The sequence below is a fragment of the Eupeodes corollae genome, chromosome 2 (genome assembly GCF_945859685.1).
Source record: "Eupeodes corollae chromosome 2, idEupCoro1.1, whole genome shotgun sequence".
Taxonomy (NCBI): domain Eukaryota; kingdom Metazoa; phylum Arthropoda; class Insecta; order Diptera; family Syrphidae; genus Eupeodes; species Eupeodes corollae.
Window position 1 is genome coordinate 97,427,036 of NC_079148.1, and position 16,430 is coordinate 97,443,465.

At 35.5% G+C, this 16,430-nt stretch overlaps 1 protein-coding gene across 3 annotated transcripts in view; it reads right to left on the reverse strand.

The window, feature by feature from the left end:
- The window catches only part of LOC129948371 (bumetanide-sensitive sodium-(potassium)-chloride cotransporter), a 293,982-nt gene that overhangs the window by 30,318 nt on the left and 247,234 nt on the right, over positions 1-16,430 (reverse strand). The window contains exons 14-19 of one of the 3 annotated variants that reach the window (XM_056059342.1): positions 13,318-13,560; positions 12,956-13,195; positions 12,750-12,860; positions 12,389-12,608; positions 6,271-6,306; positions 5,903-5,944 (exon numbers count right to left, since the gene is read on the reverse strand). In XM_056059342.1, the coding sequence (XP_055915317.1) occupies positions 5,903-5,944; positions 6,271-6,306; positions 12,389-12,608; positions 12,750-12,860; positions 12,956-13,195; positions 13,318-13,560 (892 nt within the window). The remainder of the gene's footprint in view (positions 1-5,902; positions 5,945-6,270; positions 6,307-12,388; positions 12,609-12,749; positions 12,861-12,955; positions 13,196-13,317; positions 13,561-16,430) is intronic. The other 2 variants (XM_056059344.1, XM_056059343.1) reach the window with 2 other exon arrangements.

Sequence of the window (16,430 nt, forward strand, 5' to 3'; positions counted from 1 at the left end):
AGGATAACCATGGAGAATTCACGCTGCTCTATAAAGGTTGGAAACAACTTAACAGAACCTTTCGATGTCAAAAAAGGTTTTAGACAAGGTGATGCGCTGTCATGTTATTTTTTTGAATATCGTGCTTGAAAGAATGGTGCAGAGCTCACACGTCAACACTAGAGTCACTATCTTTCAAAAGTCTGTCCAATTACTAGCATATGCTGATGACATTGACATAATCGGAAGAACTCAGCATGATGTCAATGTGAGTATTGAGGCAAAGGTGGCAAAAATGGGTTTAACGGATAATGAGGTCAAAACAAAGTACATGCCGTCGCGTCGTCAAGAAAGGAACTAAAACTCCGATGTCTCGGTCGAAACGTCACCATCGACAGACGTAAGTCAAGGACTTCGTCCATCTAGGTTTCGCTATTAATTCAGAAAACAACACCAGCGCTGAGATCAAACGCAGAATAACTCTTGCTAACCGCTGTTTCTTTGGGCTTCGAAAGCAATTGAGTGGTAAAGTCCTCTCTCGAGGGACCAAAGTGTCGCTTTATAAGACCGTCATCATCCCCGTCCTGCTATATGGTGCAGAAGCATGGACTATGACAAAAGCGGATGAAAGCACCTTGGGTCGGTTAGAGAGAAAAGTTCTTCGTGTGATCTACGGTCCCGTATGCATCGTAGATGATTGGGGGAGAAGATGGAAATACGAGCTGTACGTGCTGTACATCGACATAGACTTAGCCAGGAGGGTAAAAGTCCAACGACTAAGATGGCTGAGTCACGAAGAGCGCATGGAAACCAATGCTTTGGCCCGGAAAGTCTTCGAATCCACACCCACAGAACAGCGCAGTAGAGGAAGACCGCGGATCAGGTGGCTCGCACAAGTGGAAAGTGACCTCACCCAACTTGGAGCGCGAAACTGGAAACATCTAGCTAGGGACCGAGCTAGATGGAGAAGTTTGTTGGGTGAGGCCCTAGTTCACACAGGACTGTAGCGCCACCTTAAGTAAGTTAGTAATTTTGTAAATATCCAAATGATATAGGTAATGAGCTATTAGTTACATATGTAAGTAAATATTTTTTTTAAAATTTTAATGGAATTTCTTAAAGTGAAATAATTGTAGTAGAATTTATCTTAGACCTGTTTAAAACTAAACAGAACAGCCAAATTCTTTATGAATAGCAGCTGTGTCTAACTGGGATGTTAAATTTAGACATTAGTTCATTTATATGACTACGAATATGCCCCATTCTTTATATATATACATTAAAATATAAAACTTTAAAACTATTGAAAAATTCTCATTTTTATTTATTTTTCATACGTCCGAGCAATTTTCTAAACCTTTGACAATTTACTGGCTATTCCAAAGTTCTAATCGGTTGGACAACTAAGGAAATAATGTACTAATTTCATTCAAAATGGTGCTGCTGTACATAAAGACGACTAAACACTAAGCATTGACATTTCTATGAAAAAAAAAACAACGACAAATATTGCAAACTCTAATAATAATTTGAAATGTCAGAAATTTAAAAGTCTTTTAAATTATAAACTTAACACAATTTAAGGTTATCAATTTGTGATCTAAACTTTATTAAAATTTAAGAGATAAAATGCATTAATTGTTTGAAATTATTAAAATCTAATTTACAACTTAGTAATAATATTTTGCTACATTGTTAAAAATTTTCCGCCTTTAAATTTGTTGTTCTCCAAATTTTGGTTTTAAAGTCAGTTATCCTTATGGAGGAGCAAATGTAACTCAAAGGCTAGTGAGACCGTTATATAATGTTACGTATTCGTTTGGGGTTTATCGTTTTAAAAATGTTGTTCTCAAACCTCCCTAACGTATCCGTATCACAGGATTTCAATTCATATTTTGATGGAAATTTGCAATGGTTTATAGATATTCCGTAGACCAAAAAGGATATACATAACTTTTGATATTGATTGAATACATCAACACTGACTACTATCTATTATTTTTTTCGCTTCCTACCAATATCATTCTTTCTGATAGCCAAAAGTCAAGGCCAAGGTCATATTTTCGTATCATTCACAGGACCATCATCACACATATTATATTTAGATTCAGATTCAGCACATGCCATAATACCTTTTTTTGATGTACGTTTGTAAATATTGTTGGTATGGTAAGTATCCTCTGGGAGAAAAACAATGCATGCTTTCTTTTTTATTTTCATATGTTAAAAAAAAGGAGAGCAAACAAATATGAAAACCTTATTTTTTAATGATATTTTGGTGTTGTTTTTAGAAAAGGATATTTGACTTTTATTCTGATGTCTTGTCAACAAGGAATGTTTGCGACTAAATATGTGTGTTTGAATTTTGCTTTTTTTGACAATGAATTTAAATAATTATTAAAATGAAAATTAATTTCAATAAATGTGACAAAACCGTCAAAAAAATGGAACTTAACAAAATTGCAGTAAAAATTATGATTAAATTCACATTTTGTTTGGTTAATAATTCAAAATATAAAATGAAATGGTGTTTTTTTTGATATGTAGTTTTGAATCTTACAATACTTTTTTCGGAATTGGTCTTTTTAACATCTCTCACTTGATTTATGCTCAATTCGATTTTCCATTTTATAATCCATGGATTTGCTCTTGAATAACTTTTTGCAAATTATGCAAATTTTATTAACAATGAAACAATCAATATATTCAAGGACATTTTTAGTGACTTCATTATCTCGCGTTGCACGTCTGTAGATTGGCCTTCAAGATCATAAGATTAGCTAGAATATTTTGTTATGTGAAGTCCACGGTCTACACAAATAAGCCAGAGATATTTCATGCCTTGGCAGAGATTTTTCGGAGCTGTTTTTTACGTGCACTCAAGGGGATATAAATACCCTTATAATGATTATACACGGTGCGAGTAATAAGGATTTGAAAGGAGATACCGTTGCACATTGGTTTAGAATGCCTGCACATTGCATTGAGTGGAAAATATTGAATCTGGTAAAGCACTCCACATTCGTGTAGTGCAACTAAAAAAAGAATCTCTGCACCTCAAAGTACGGCTGAAATTGGGCTCAAGAGTAAACTGATGGGCATTCCTAAAAGAACGAGTATTACGGTTGAATTGTTTGAGGGGAGGAATGGAACTGGGTATTTCATAAGAGCATTGCTTATGGTAGAAGCGATAAAATAATGAGAGACATGAACCCTTACGACGGTGCTCGAGAGATGCAAAAGTTTCAGTAAGACAACGGTCATCTATTATTTTTAGAGCTTTCTTTTGAATTCTGTCCAGAAGACTCAAGTTATAAGAGCACCTGCTCAAATATGGGAATTGTACTCCAGTTTTGGACGAATATGGGCTTTATAGATTATATCCCGATCAGAAGGGGTAAACAACTTCTTGCATCGTCGGAGAAAACCTAAAGCATTTTTGGCGATGTCAAATATGTGATTACTCCAAAACATTTGGTTTGTAATGCACATACCTAGGACTGATAGCTGTTCAGTCTCCTTGATGCAAGTACCACTCCTGGATAGTGGCATTGGGGAAGGGTTACGCTGTTGCGACAGTAGACAGCATTGAATTTTTGAACCATTAAATTCTACACGGTTTTTGATTCCCCATTGTACAATGCTGTCAAGATCGGAATCTAATGAGCTTATCATACGTTGCCGTTGGTAGTCCACATCCCAAGAACAAGGATGAAAATTTAAAAACGAATATGAAAAGCTAAGGGTAATGTCATCAGAGAAACAATAAATTGGGTTAGAAGTTTCAGACAAAAGATCATTTATAAAAATAAGGAAGAGTTTTGGAGACAAAAAGGAGCCCTGGAGCACACCAGCGTTTATTTCGTGGATATCGGATTCATCAATACCAAAAGCTCGCATTTTCGATAAGAGAGCTTGGTGTCAAACTCTATCAAATGCCTTTGAAATATCAAATGCGAGAATCTTACTTTCTACAAAACGATGTAAGGAATTATTCCACTTGTCGGTGATATAAACCATAAGATCAACAGTGGATCTATTGAAAATGGAAGAAATACTGCATGTTATTAAGAAGCTTCCGCCTTCTAATATTGCTTCTGCTACCAATTGAGTTTAACGGCAGGGGTGTCATTTTAGCTTTGATACATGTGATGGAATTGATTTTTGAACTATTGCAATCAATATTCTGCACCACTTTCGGAATCATAGCTTGGGTTTTAATACGTTTATGTCCAACACGCTTGTGCCAAAGTTCAAAGTGTGAAGCTAAATTTTTTGTAACATATGCACTTTGGTTGGGTGGTCTGTTGAGTCGGAACATATTGTTCACCAAACTTGCAGTTGCAACAACATTACCCCCTTTGGTCTTTCACTAAACATCCATTCTTGGAAAAAATCATTGAAAACCCCTTCTGAACAATTTCGAGACAGATAAAAGATTAATGCATAAGTCGGGAACGTGAAGGACTTCTAAAAATTCAACCTCACTATCTTTGATACCTTCATACCGACATTACCTATACATTGGACTTGCATTTTTGAATTATTTGCAACAATTACTCAGAGTTAAGAGTTAGTTTCCATCTTACTTGAAAAGCATACACTATTTGAGCACATGTGAACTGACGCTCCCGAGTCGAAATACAATCTTTCTTTATCAAGAGCCGTGACGGAAAAACATCCTAACATAGCATTCTTCTTTTCTTGATGGTTGTTATTCTTTTTTGGACATTTAGCAGCAATATGGCAAAATACGTTGCAGTTGTAACATTTAGGACCCTTAAAGTTCTTATTCCTAAAGTTTTTCTTGTTCTTGCCAACAAACTCAGTATTCTTCGGGAGGACTAGCCAAAAGCATTGATCCTATGCATTCTTCATTAAGGTTAAGACCACCAGACTTGAGATGTATTTAAAACATCGTTAACGTACGCATCTACGGTAGAGAAATCTTTCAATTTTGTAGAACAAAACTTTTGGATGATCCCAACTCTTCTCACAAGACGAGAATCTTGAAAAATGTTCTTAAGAAAATACCAAATATCCCTAGCGCTTTTGCAATGTCTTATATGAGGATAAATGGATCTTTCAACAAGCAGTATAAGCTCCGATTTTGCGTTTAAGAGCTTCGTTGCATCCTTCTCCGTCTCACTACCATCAGAAACAGCCTTCCAAAGTCCTTTCATTTGGAAATAAGCTTCAACGGAAAATTTTCAGTCTTCGAAGTTTTCGCTTCCACAAAGCTTTTCAATACTGAATTTTGTTTCAGACATCTTTTCTTAATACAAATTTCCTTATTACTTTGTATTTAGATTGTGATAACCTGATGTTTTAAGATTCTGAACAGTAATAATATTTATTTTCAATACATCAAACATATAAAAATTAGTACAATTTGATAACGATAAAATAAACTAAGTATTTAAAAACAAAGTATCAAATCTCAACTTTCAACACTTCTCACCCACCTAAAAATAAGCCCTTTATTTTGTAAAATCATATTGTTTGGAAGAAATTGATATTTGTGTTCTTTTCTAAAAAATTTTCAAAATTATAGCGCAATCATTATCTTACTGAGAACATTGTTAATCAAATAAACCTAAAGCGATAATTTAAATAAATTTAAAACGAAAATTATCTTTATGACAAGGTTCACTTATATTTTAAACAGCGCAAAAATTATGCACGTAGGATATTTTATACCTCTTTGTTTAAATAAAAGTTAAAATGTTACTTTAAAATAAATTATAGAATATATTTCTACCGAAAAAGTTAATATCAATTAAAAAATCAACTTTCTACTCTATCAAATCATTCCAAAAAGCTTACAAACAAAATAATGAAAACATTTTATTTACTTAAATTTAAAACAATCTATGTTATTTTTAATTAATATTTATTTATATTTGTTTTCAATGATTTTTACCTTCATCATGCAAAGTGATGCGTATTAAAGGTATCTTAAACACTTATTTATAGTTAAAAAATATTTTGAGTTGGTGTTTCGTTCCATAATAATAGTTGATGCGTTAGGCAAAATATAATAAAATTAATTTCAATTTCAACATTTTAGTTTAGTAAATACGCAATGCATTAGTGTGGTCGTATTATTTCGTGTTAACTTAAAATTATTTAAATTTAAAAAAAATACTGAAAGCATAGACAAATTTGTTTAAATTAAAAAAATTCATTTATTTAAACGACCACTCTTATGTTACAAACTAAAATTAAATTTATTTATTCAGAATTGTTATATAAATAATTAAAAATAAATAAATAATTCATGCTACTTACTTTTTATTAGTTTCAGACCATTATCACTGTCTTGTCCTTTTTTATGTTATATTTGTGTATTTACAATTTTTGTTTGATTGATATTTTCATGCAAAATAAATAAATAAACAAAAATTAAAAGTAAGTAGATTTAATAAAGTTTTAAGAAAGAAAATAAGATGCTTGTAATATATTTTGAATATTTAAATTGTGGGGAAACTTTAATTTCGTTTACCTTCAAACAAATTTTATGAACAAAGGTTGTTCAAAATTTAAGGGAAAGATTTCAATGCCATAAGTAAAAACCATTCTTGACAACTAAACAAATTTAAATTTAATTATTATTTTGGACCTTCCAATTGGGCCCGCCAAACTCAAACATCAGCTGGCATTCAGATTCATATTTTGAGACCATTACAGGACATTTCCCTCAGTTTTCCAAATAATTAACAAAGACAAAAAAAAACATAAAAATAACAAATCGTACATTTTCATCAATTAAGATAGTCATGCTCGTTTGTTAGAAAAATGTAAGTCTCAAAATAAATTAACCATTCCTTTTCTTAGCCCCACCAGAATTAACAACATATTGAAGTAATTGAGATTAGCTTATTTTAGGTTCAAAGAGAACTAAAATTAACTCAATTAGTTATTCTGTGTCGTGGAAATCCGTAAAAGAAAAACGAAAACTAATGACGATATATATGAAAATCAAATTGAAACGTTGGGTTTCTTCCTAAGCTAAATATATATATAAAAAAATAAGAAACCATCATGATTCACGGACTGGAAATGGAAAGCACGGAATTATATAGGTACGGAAAGGACACACAGAGTCGGAAATCATTAATCAAGGTGTTGGTTGGTTCGGTATGCCAATAGGGAAAACCACAAAATGTCATTAGCATAATCTTGGGAATATTTCCAACTGAATTTGAAGCTTATATACCTTATATATAGAAATGTGAGAGTAAAGGTGTATACAATATAAGTTGAAATCAAATATAATAGTGGAGCTAAGGACTTAAACTCAACGATATGAACAATATGTTTATTAAAGCCTTAAATTGAAGGACTCGCTTTTTAAATCACAAATTATTTTAAGAACAACATTTGTTAATAATTTGCGTTTTTGAAAGATTCATATAAAGGGTTGTTTTTAAATAAGCGCGGGTAGATCTTGGAGCCTAATGGAGGCCATTTTGTTTTGGTGACATCTTTCAAATTTTTTGTTTATTATTCAGCTGTTTATCCGAAATCATCATGGCAAGTTACACGATTGAACAGCACATTCAATGCCTTTCAAAACGAGTGTTCGTTAACGCAAACGTTGCGCCCATTGTACGGTAGACGTGAGGCCCTCCACAGTCGACTCTTCGAGAACATCGTCGCGTTCCGTGAAAGTATTCAGCAGAACCCGAGGCAGTCTATTCCTCGCCACGCACAAGAACTCGGCCTTTCGCAGACTTTAACTTGGCGAATTTTCTGTCGGGACATGGGCCTGCATCCGTACAAGATCCAACTAGCCCAGGAGCTCAAAGTTCATGACCATAGACAACGCCGTTTGTTTGCTGACTGGGCTTTGAATTGTTTCGAAAAGGACCCCATTTTTGGATGAATGGTTGTGCTAACAAGCAAAATTGGCGTATATAGGACGACAATAACACACGCAAGGGTCACCAGGTGATAATGTATCCTTAGTTACCGTTAAGCTGATATGATAACTAATGTCTTAGCGATGATAACTAATTTATTATGCCCCACATTGAACTATATGGACATAGACGACATGTGGTTCCAGCAGGACGGCGGCGGCGGCGCTACGTGCCACACAGCAAACTCCACGACATCTACACACAAAATGTATATATTGAAAAACCATATAAGATTAAGAGCTTATTATCGACATTTAAAAGTTCAGCCTTAACCATTTCATTTAACTAAAAATAATGGTAGGTTAGGTTAAAGTGGCTATCCATGATGGAAACGGACACATTTAGGCCGGTTTAATGGCCCATTGTGATACCACATGAAACTTGAGGCTTCCTTATAAGCTCAATGGAACAAGTTTGAGTCTCTTACGATATCGGGATATCCCGATCCAATCCAAAAGAAGGAAGTACTGTGAGAAGTTTTGACGTAAGACGGCTACAATCGCAAGATATTGCCATCTCTTTTCCGATCGAGTCTCAAATAACCTCTTAAGGAGTCCTATGCTGCCTGCATTAAGCATTACAAATCAGTGGCAATTCTGCCTTGAAGCCATCAGAGATGCCGCCTCTGAAGTGCTAGGTTTCAAACGACCACCGCAGCGAAACCCCTGGTTTGACTACGAATGCCAGCAAGCGCACGCAGCGAAACAAGAGGCATACAAAACGGCGCTGCACAAAAGGACTAGAGTTGTTCGCGAGCTCTACGAGCAGAAGAGTAAAGTGGAACACCGGCTTCTTAGATGGAAAAAAAGAGAGCATGAGAAGCGCGCGATCGAGGAGATAGAGGGATGTCACAGGAATGTGGTTCGTGAATTTACCAAAAGGTAAAAAAACCTCCCAGGGGTACCAGCCAACCAGGGAAACATCGTAGAAGAACCGCAGTCGATGTTGAGAATATGGAAAGACCACTTCTCCAAACTATATATCAGCTATGACGAATCGAGTTCCGCTGTAAGGGAGATAGAACCACTCAACCTAGGTGACGCAGATCAATAATTCCGTCTACCCGACCTCGAAGAAGTGAAGATAGCTATATCTAAAATGAAGTCAAACAAACCTGCTCGAGCTGACGGCATCGCTGCCGAACTTTTCAAAGCAGCAATCTATGACTTGGAAGGGAACATGAACCAACTTATCTGCAAAAGGAAGAAAGCATGCCCGATGAGTGGAATCTCAGCATAGTGCCCGATACATAAGAAATTAGACCCTCTAAATTGCGCCAACTACAGAGGCCTCAATCTCCTTAACATTGCATATAAGATCCTCTCTGCCGTATTATGTGAACGTCTGAAGCCGTTCGTCAACAACCTGACAGGTCCTTACAATTGTGGCTTCAGACCAGGAAAGTCCACTATCGACTAAATATTCACACAACGGCAGAACTGGCAAAAACTGATGAACTTCAAATCGATACCCACCATTTCTTTATCGATTTTAAAGCGGCGAAAGACTGCATCAACAGGGAAGAGCTCTACAGAGCAATGTCTAGTTTTGGCATTCCTGTCAAACTTATCCGCTTTTGCAGAATGACAATGGAGAATGCACGCTGCTCTATTAAGGTCGTAAAAGATCTCACCGATGCATTTGATGTCAAAAAAGTTTTAGACAAGGCGATGCACTGTCATGCGACTTCTTCAATATTGTTCTTGAAAGAATTGTGCATAACTCAACACTAGAGGCACAATTTTCCAAAAGTCCATCCAATTATTCGGATACGCCGCAGATGATATTGACATAATTGGAAGATCAAAGCGTGATGTCAGTGGAGCGTTTTTGAGCATAGCTACGGAAGCGAATAAGATGGGATTAGTGGTCAATGAGGTCAAGACCAAGTATATGCTGTCATCAAAAAATTTGAATGAACAACGACGTCTTGGACAAAACGTTACTATGGACAGCTATAACTTCGAGTTAGTTGAGGACTTTGTCCTCGTTTGAAATCAAACGAAGAATAACTCTTGCAATTCGCTGCTTTATTGGACTTAGAAGGCAATTGAGAAGTAAAGTCCTCATTCAAGCATCCAAAATCACCATCTATAAGACCCTCATCATCCCGGTTCTCATTTATGGCGATGAGGCCTGGACCCTGTCAAAGAAAGATGAGAGTGTCTAAGGATCCTTCAAGAGAACAATTCTTCGGGTGATTTTTGGTCCCGTATGCATAGATGGAGAATGGGCTGTACAACGACACTAACCTAGTTAACATAATTAAAGTCCAACTGCTAAGATGGTTAGGTCATGTAGAGCGAATGGACATCAACCCCCAGCCCAGAAGGTCTTCGAATCCAATCTCGAGGGACGGCAAAGTAGAGGAAGACTGCGACTCAGGTGGCGCACGCAGGTGGGTGAGGACCTTAACCAACTTGACGTTCAAAACTGGAGACAGCTTGCTAGGGACCGAGCTAATAGCGGCCTGACTATCTGAGAAAATACGGATATCAGATGTTGATATCACGTTTTCTAAAAGCCAAGACAAGACTTATTTTATCGGCAATAGTTTCGCTTGGAACACGCTACAATGATTGGGAAGGCGGAATGAGAGACTTATTTTCAGTCGTTCAAAGTGCGCACTTCCACCAACCCCTTGTTTTGTTTTTGAACCATTTATATAAAAATTGATTCACTTGTCTTCTTGTTGTTGTAAGTCTACTGCGACGAAGCTTTGAGGCGAAGAGCAGAGCTTGCAGCTATTTGTTTGCTAAATAGGTATGTCAAGAGGTGTTAGGTAGAGTAAGGAAGCGATCCGTTTATACAATACATAGGCAAGCTGAACGTTGGACTTTATTTAATTTGTCGCGGAAAATATTGGTAAACAAAAACTTAAAATTTTAAAATAAAAAAATATTGAAGAGGAAATTCCTCGCTGCAAGTTCTCAAAGAGTCGAATGGTTCAAAACTTGTTGAACTCCAAATGAGCCACAAAAATGACAAACACTTTACGCCACCTGTATCGGCTATCTATTTCCTGCTTTATTTCGAAGCAAAGGTTATTTTAACCCTGACAGCTGTTTTGTGCACGAAATTTTGACATAACATCAATATCATAACTCATAAGTAGATTTACGAGGTAGTCAGCAAATTTCAAAGCTTTTTTCCAAAACACAGCGCTTTTTGAAGATCAAATTTGGCCGAAATGAAGCACTCACAACTCCTGTTGTACGCAAGTTTGTGCATAAAGTCCAAGTGGTGCATACAATTAATTAACAATCATCAATTCCTCAATGACTCAACATTTTACGTTCTACCAAGTCGTTTGCCAGGCCTAGTTGAAGGTGGAAATAATTCCCTTCGCATCCAAAGCTCGAACAACCCGAACGTTATTAAGAAGCCAATGTTGGTTGTTGTGAGGTGTTGGTATATTTGCACCATTTTTCTTTGAAATTGAGGCTTTAAACTTTATTTGCGAATTTGTATGCCTCGAATAGAAGGAAAACAGAAGGTCGATGGAAACAGTATAGTCCATTACATTCACTGCTTTTGAATGTTCTGATTCAATTTCTTCCTTGAAGCGTTGCATATCTTCAAAAACCTTGCAATAAGAACTTTTTATATATTTCGAAAAATTTTAAAACGCGTAGTTTTTTTTTCTAAGACCGTTTTATATCAGTAAATCCTTTCAAGTAAGCTGGGGAAGAGACGTGAAAATCTTGATTTTGCCTTGTGAAACTAAGATTATAACATCTAAAAAAGCATCCAAGGACTGAAATTTGCCTTGACTCTCCCTGCGGTTCTAATCAGTTTGTAAACGTTAGTTTTAATTTAAAAATTGTATATATTTTGAATTCTGTGTCATTAAAATTGCTTCGGTAACTATTCCAAGTTACACAATATAAAAAGCAATCTGGTAGCTTTATTATACAAAACACTAAGATCTGTCCACTTCCATTTCGATCCTATTAATTAACATTTCAAAACAATATCAAATGTGTTTAGTTTAAACTTATAAACTTAAACACTATTTTAGAAAGTTTTCATGGCTTATAAGGTTATACTTCCAGCGCATTTCATTTTATCAGTAAGGCTGATTTGCTTAAATTGCAACTTCAATTTTAAAATGGTAACTATTGAATTTGGGTCTTTTGGAAAGCAATAATTTATAAATTGTCTATTAATTTCTTTTCAATTTAATTTTGAAGGTAAACCTTCATCTCTAACGAGACTGGATACAGTTGAAATAGTATTGGTCGTTAAGTATTGAATAAATTCTGCACTTCGATTAACATATGAGAGGTTGGTTTTGTTGGCCTTCAATATAATTATTGTAAGACCTTTTATCAAAAAGAAAAAGCTCACATACCTGCATTCAAACATCAATACCCATCATAGCTTAATACGCTTCATTGTATCAAAGAAATCGGTTTTTCGATCTTCGTACAACTTTCCATACATAATATAACCCCACTGTATAGTAAGGGTAGGGTACTTACCCTGTGATACATTCCTACTCAGCGAATCCATACTTCCGCTAAGTCCATTTTGAGCACTCTTATCGACGGCATTCAAGTCGGTTGAACTTTCGTTGGGTTGCAAAGTTCGTGGTATTTCCAGGATATTCCTTTGTGTATTACTTTCATCTCCCAATATTTGCGAACAATCCAAACCGTTTGATACTCTCAGTATTGCAACCGATAAATACATATCAAGTGCCTGCAATCATCAATCTCTATATTAATACTTTCCAAGTTTCTCTGAATTTGATTTTAATTAGTGCCTCGATACATTTATTATATCATTCTACAATTCAATATCTATATACGAATAAGTATCTATTCTTTATGTCCAACTCACTTTGTGCATTATGTTGAAATACAAATTCAAATCCTTTCGCTCGCATGTCTGCCAATCAGTTTTATAGCCCATAAGCAAAATGTTTGGCTTTAATTTACCAATGCCTGAAGCCTGCAATATGATAACGATACAATAGGTATGTTGAAAGAGTTGGCAGGTGGTATTTCCAAACGCAACAGCACCATCAAACACAACATATCAATTACCTGCATCAAAGCCTTGGAGCCAGCTTCAAAATCTTCTCCATCAACAAGCGAATAGAAACCCTTAACGCGGTGTTTTCGGAACCAGGAGGTTGCGCGTTCTTGTAAATAGTTACGATATCTCTGGGAACTAGATCCGCGCAAAACATGACCACAAACTAGGAGAGATAGATTTTTTGTCAACATGTAGGCAAAGTCTACAAGGACTGGACGTGTGTTCGGTAGGCCGGAAAGTACCAAAATCTGCAATATTAGAAACAGTCAAATTTAATCAAATATTAAGAATTTTATACAATGAAAATATTAAGTTCGGTTACAGTTGACAATTTACAGTTATCAATTGCCATTAAGAATCAAAAAATTACCTGTGGTCTGTAGTTCTTGACATGTTCTTCGACATTGTTCAGTTGTTGCACCGATATTAAAGCATTTTTATAAGTTTGAGCTTGGGTTGTGGAGCCCCAGTTAACGTCTGGTTTGCGATATGACACAATTAAGTACAATGCAAGAACAGCAACAAATGTTATAAGTGCTGTCCACCAGGATATTAAAAACATAACAGCGACACACAAGATTGCACCAACCAAACTTAGCCACATGTTGTAATACTAGAAATAAAAAACAAAATAAAATAAAAACGCTTTGATAATGAAGTCTTGTTTCATAAGGGTAGCTAATAACAATGTAGAAGAAAATATCAATGCCTAGCCTACTGCGGCCTTTAAAAAAGCTTCTTAAATTCCGAAACACATTAATTAAATTGTTTTTGCGAAAAGATGTTTCATTTTGTATACATCTAATTGGGTAGCTTTTGATATAAGGTCCTGAGTTGGAAGGCATTGATGAATTGAATAATAAAAATATTGCTAAAACAAAGTTTCCTAAAAATGTTTCCTATTCACGTAAAGAATAAGCTCTATACTGTATAATAGATACAAGACCTTAAATAAAGAAATAGTGGAGCTATCGAGGACATACACTGCGGTTTTCAATACCTACCTATTACCTATTTTTAAGAAAGAGTTAAACCGAAAACAATAACTACGTTGAATTTGAAACGTTTTCTGCAATGAATTCAAATAAATTGTCATTTTGATCGGTCAATAGAGGTTCACCGATATTTATTGGGAAAATATATATTTACGTATTTACGTCTGGTGAGTAGGGAGGCCATTCCAACAATCCAACATTTTGTTGTTTTATCCAGGCTTTTACGACGCTGACGATATGGATGGGCTGCAAAGTCCATTTAATTTGCCCAAACATTTCACTGAATTTCGGAAAAGCCCTTTAAGAATGCTTTTGTATGAATTTGGCGTCATTCGTGATGATGTAAATTCCATCACAATAGTTCCAAAATACGATATTGCACCTCAAACCATAACACAACCTTCACGGCTATGATGACGCAGCGAAAATAATTTTTCTTATCGTATATCATGGTAATAATAATTAAATCCGTCCGGGCCATGGAGATGAAATTTTGTTTTCATCCGTCAAAACGACAAACTGCCACTCCTTTTTTCATGACATGTGGCGCCCGTAGAATTCAAGCCGCTTTACTTTTCTTTGCGGGTTAAGTGGAGGCTTCTTCCTAAGTGTCATGCGCTTGATGTTTGGGGCACTCCTAATAACTCTCTTAACCGTGGAAAAGCTTGCTGTTGTTCCAGATGATGTCTTTATTTTAGGAGCTGACTGACAAGAATTAGACGTCAGTCGAGCAATCATCTCATTTTGACGTAACTTTTGGGTGTCCTTTCATATCCTTCCCATAGTTTTCTTTATTTTTCAAAAAAATGCTCACAATATTTTACGATCTTCCAATATATTTTGCAATTAAACGCGCACTTAAACTTTGTTCTGCGTACAGTTTGATTTTAATTTTTTCTTCCGCATTACTGTCCTCGTCCCATTTTTTCTTAAAATTGTATTTTGAAAACTTAACTTAACTTTGTAAAAATTTCACGCTCTGATCTTTACAAATTCTGAACCAGAACTAACTTTAAAGCAGAAGAACCTATTCTATTGACCTATGGGAAATGCTTTTTTTTATAGCATTTCATAGTGTGCTGGCAGTTTTCCGTTAGGACATATTTTAATCTGTCTCTTTCTTACAAATGGCTCGATGAGATGATTTCAGAATATAAAAGAAAAAAGCTGTTTGCAAAGCTCTATTCTGGAGAAAAAAAGCCTTTTCCCTTGTAAAAGCTGGGAACCTATTCTATTGGCCGGCAGTGTACATCAATTCAATGAAGAGGATATGGTTTTAGAACCCTAGAGTTATCATTTTTTTTTTTTTTTAATATCAAGATAAAAACTTACTGGAAGATGGTTTGGGATCTTGATATGATACCTGAATTTTGTATATCTTATAACCGTTTTATAAATATGAAAATGAGGTTGATAATTTTGATAACACTGTTCAAATAAAGATTTAATTTTGGTCAAACAAAACGAGAAGTTATGTGACTTGGTAAGCAGTGACTTATTTCAACATTTCTGTTTTTTTTTTTTCAAAATAACCTATAACCTATTTCTTTTATTATGGGTTATCCATGTTGCGGTTTCAAAAATACAGGCCTGGAAATCGACATCTGTCAAATTATGTTGTTTTTTTTGTGTTTTTCAGTTGAAAGTCTTACATCTACGAAAATGGATCGCCTAACTATCGCACAACATATAAAAATTCTTAAAACCTGCTACAAAAATGATCATTCTGCCACAGTCACATATCGTGGGGAGATTATGGTTTACATTATCGTCCGACTACGCAAGCAATTGGCAATATTGTGAAGAAGTTTGAAGAGACTGGATTGGTTACAGATATCGTCAGGCCTGGGTATCATCGTTTAAATTAAAGTGTTGCCGAAGACCCGAACGTGTCGATTCGTCGTCGTTCTCAGGAATAAAGACTGCTTTGCTGCAAGTTATGGCGTATTTTGAATTTGGATCTACACCTACATCCAAATATAAGATCAAGCTTGGGTATGTTGATAAATAAAAAATTGTTGTAGGTATTTGGGGATCTGAGAATCCTCAAGTAATTGAAAAGCCCATTACATCCACAAAAAGTCACTGTCCGGTCCGGAGGTGTGATTGGACCTTACTTGTTCGAAAACGACAATAGAACGACTGCCACCGTCAATACGGATCGTTAATAGTCATATGAATTGAATTGGGTGGCGCAACAGTCCGTTTGAGAACAAGGGCCTATTGACTGACAACTCTCAACCATTCCTATGTGCGAGTACTGTTTTCAGCACTTTTCATGACAAGAATTACTCTTGGAGACTTTGTCAATTCCTTGCAAGAGGCAGTACCCGTGAAAAAAACTTAAGGTGGCATAGGCAGGGATCGAAACCAAGACCGCATGACAGTCCATCGCACTAACCATCATGCCACGGGTCGTATAAAATCCTTTTTTTCGACCTTAAACTCTTGAGCACTTAAAAACCAAAATTAGTCAAGTTATGGCTAA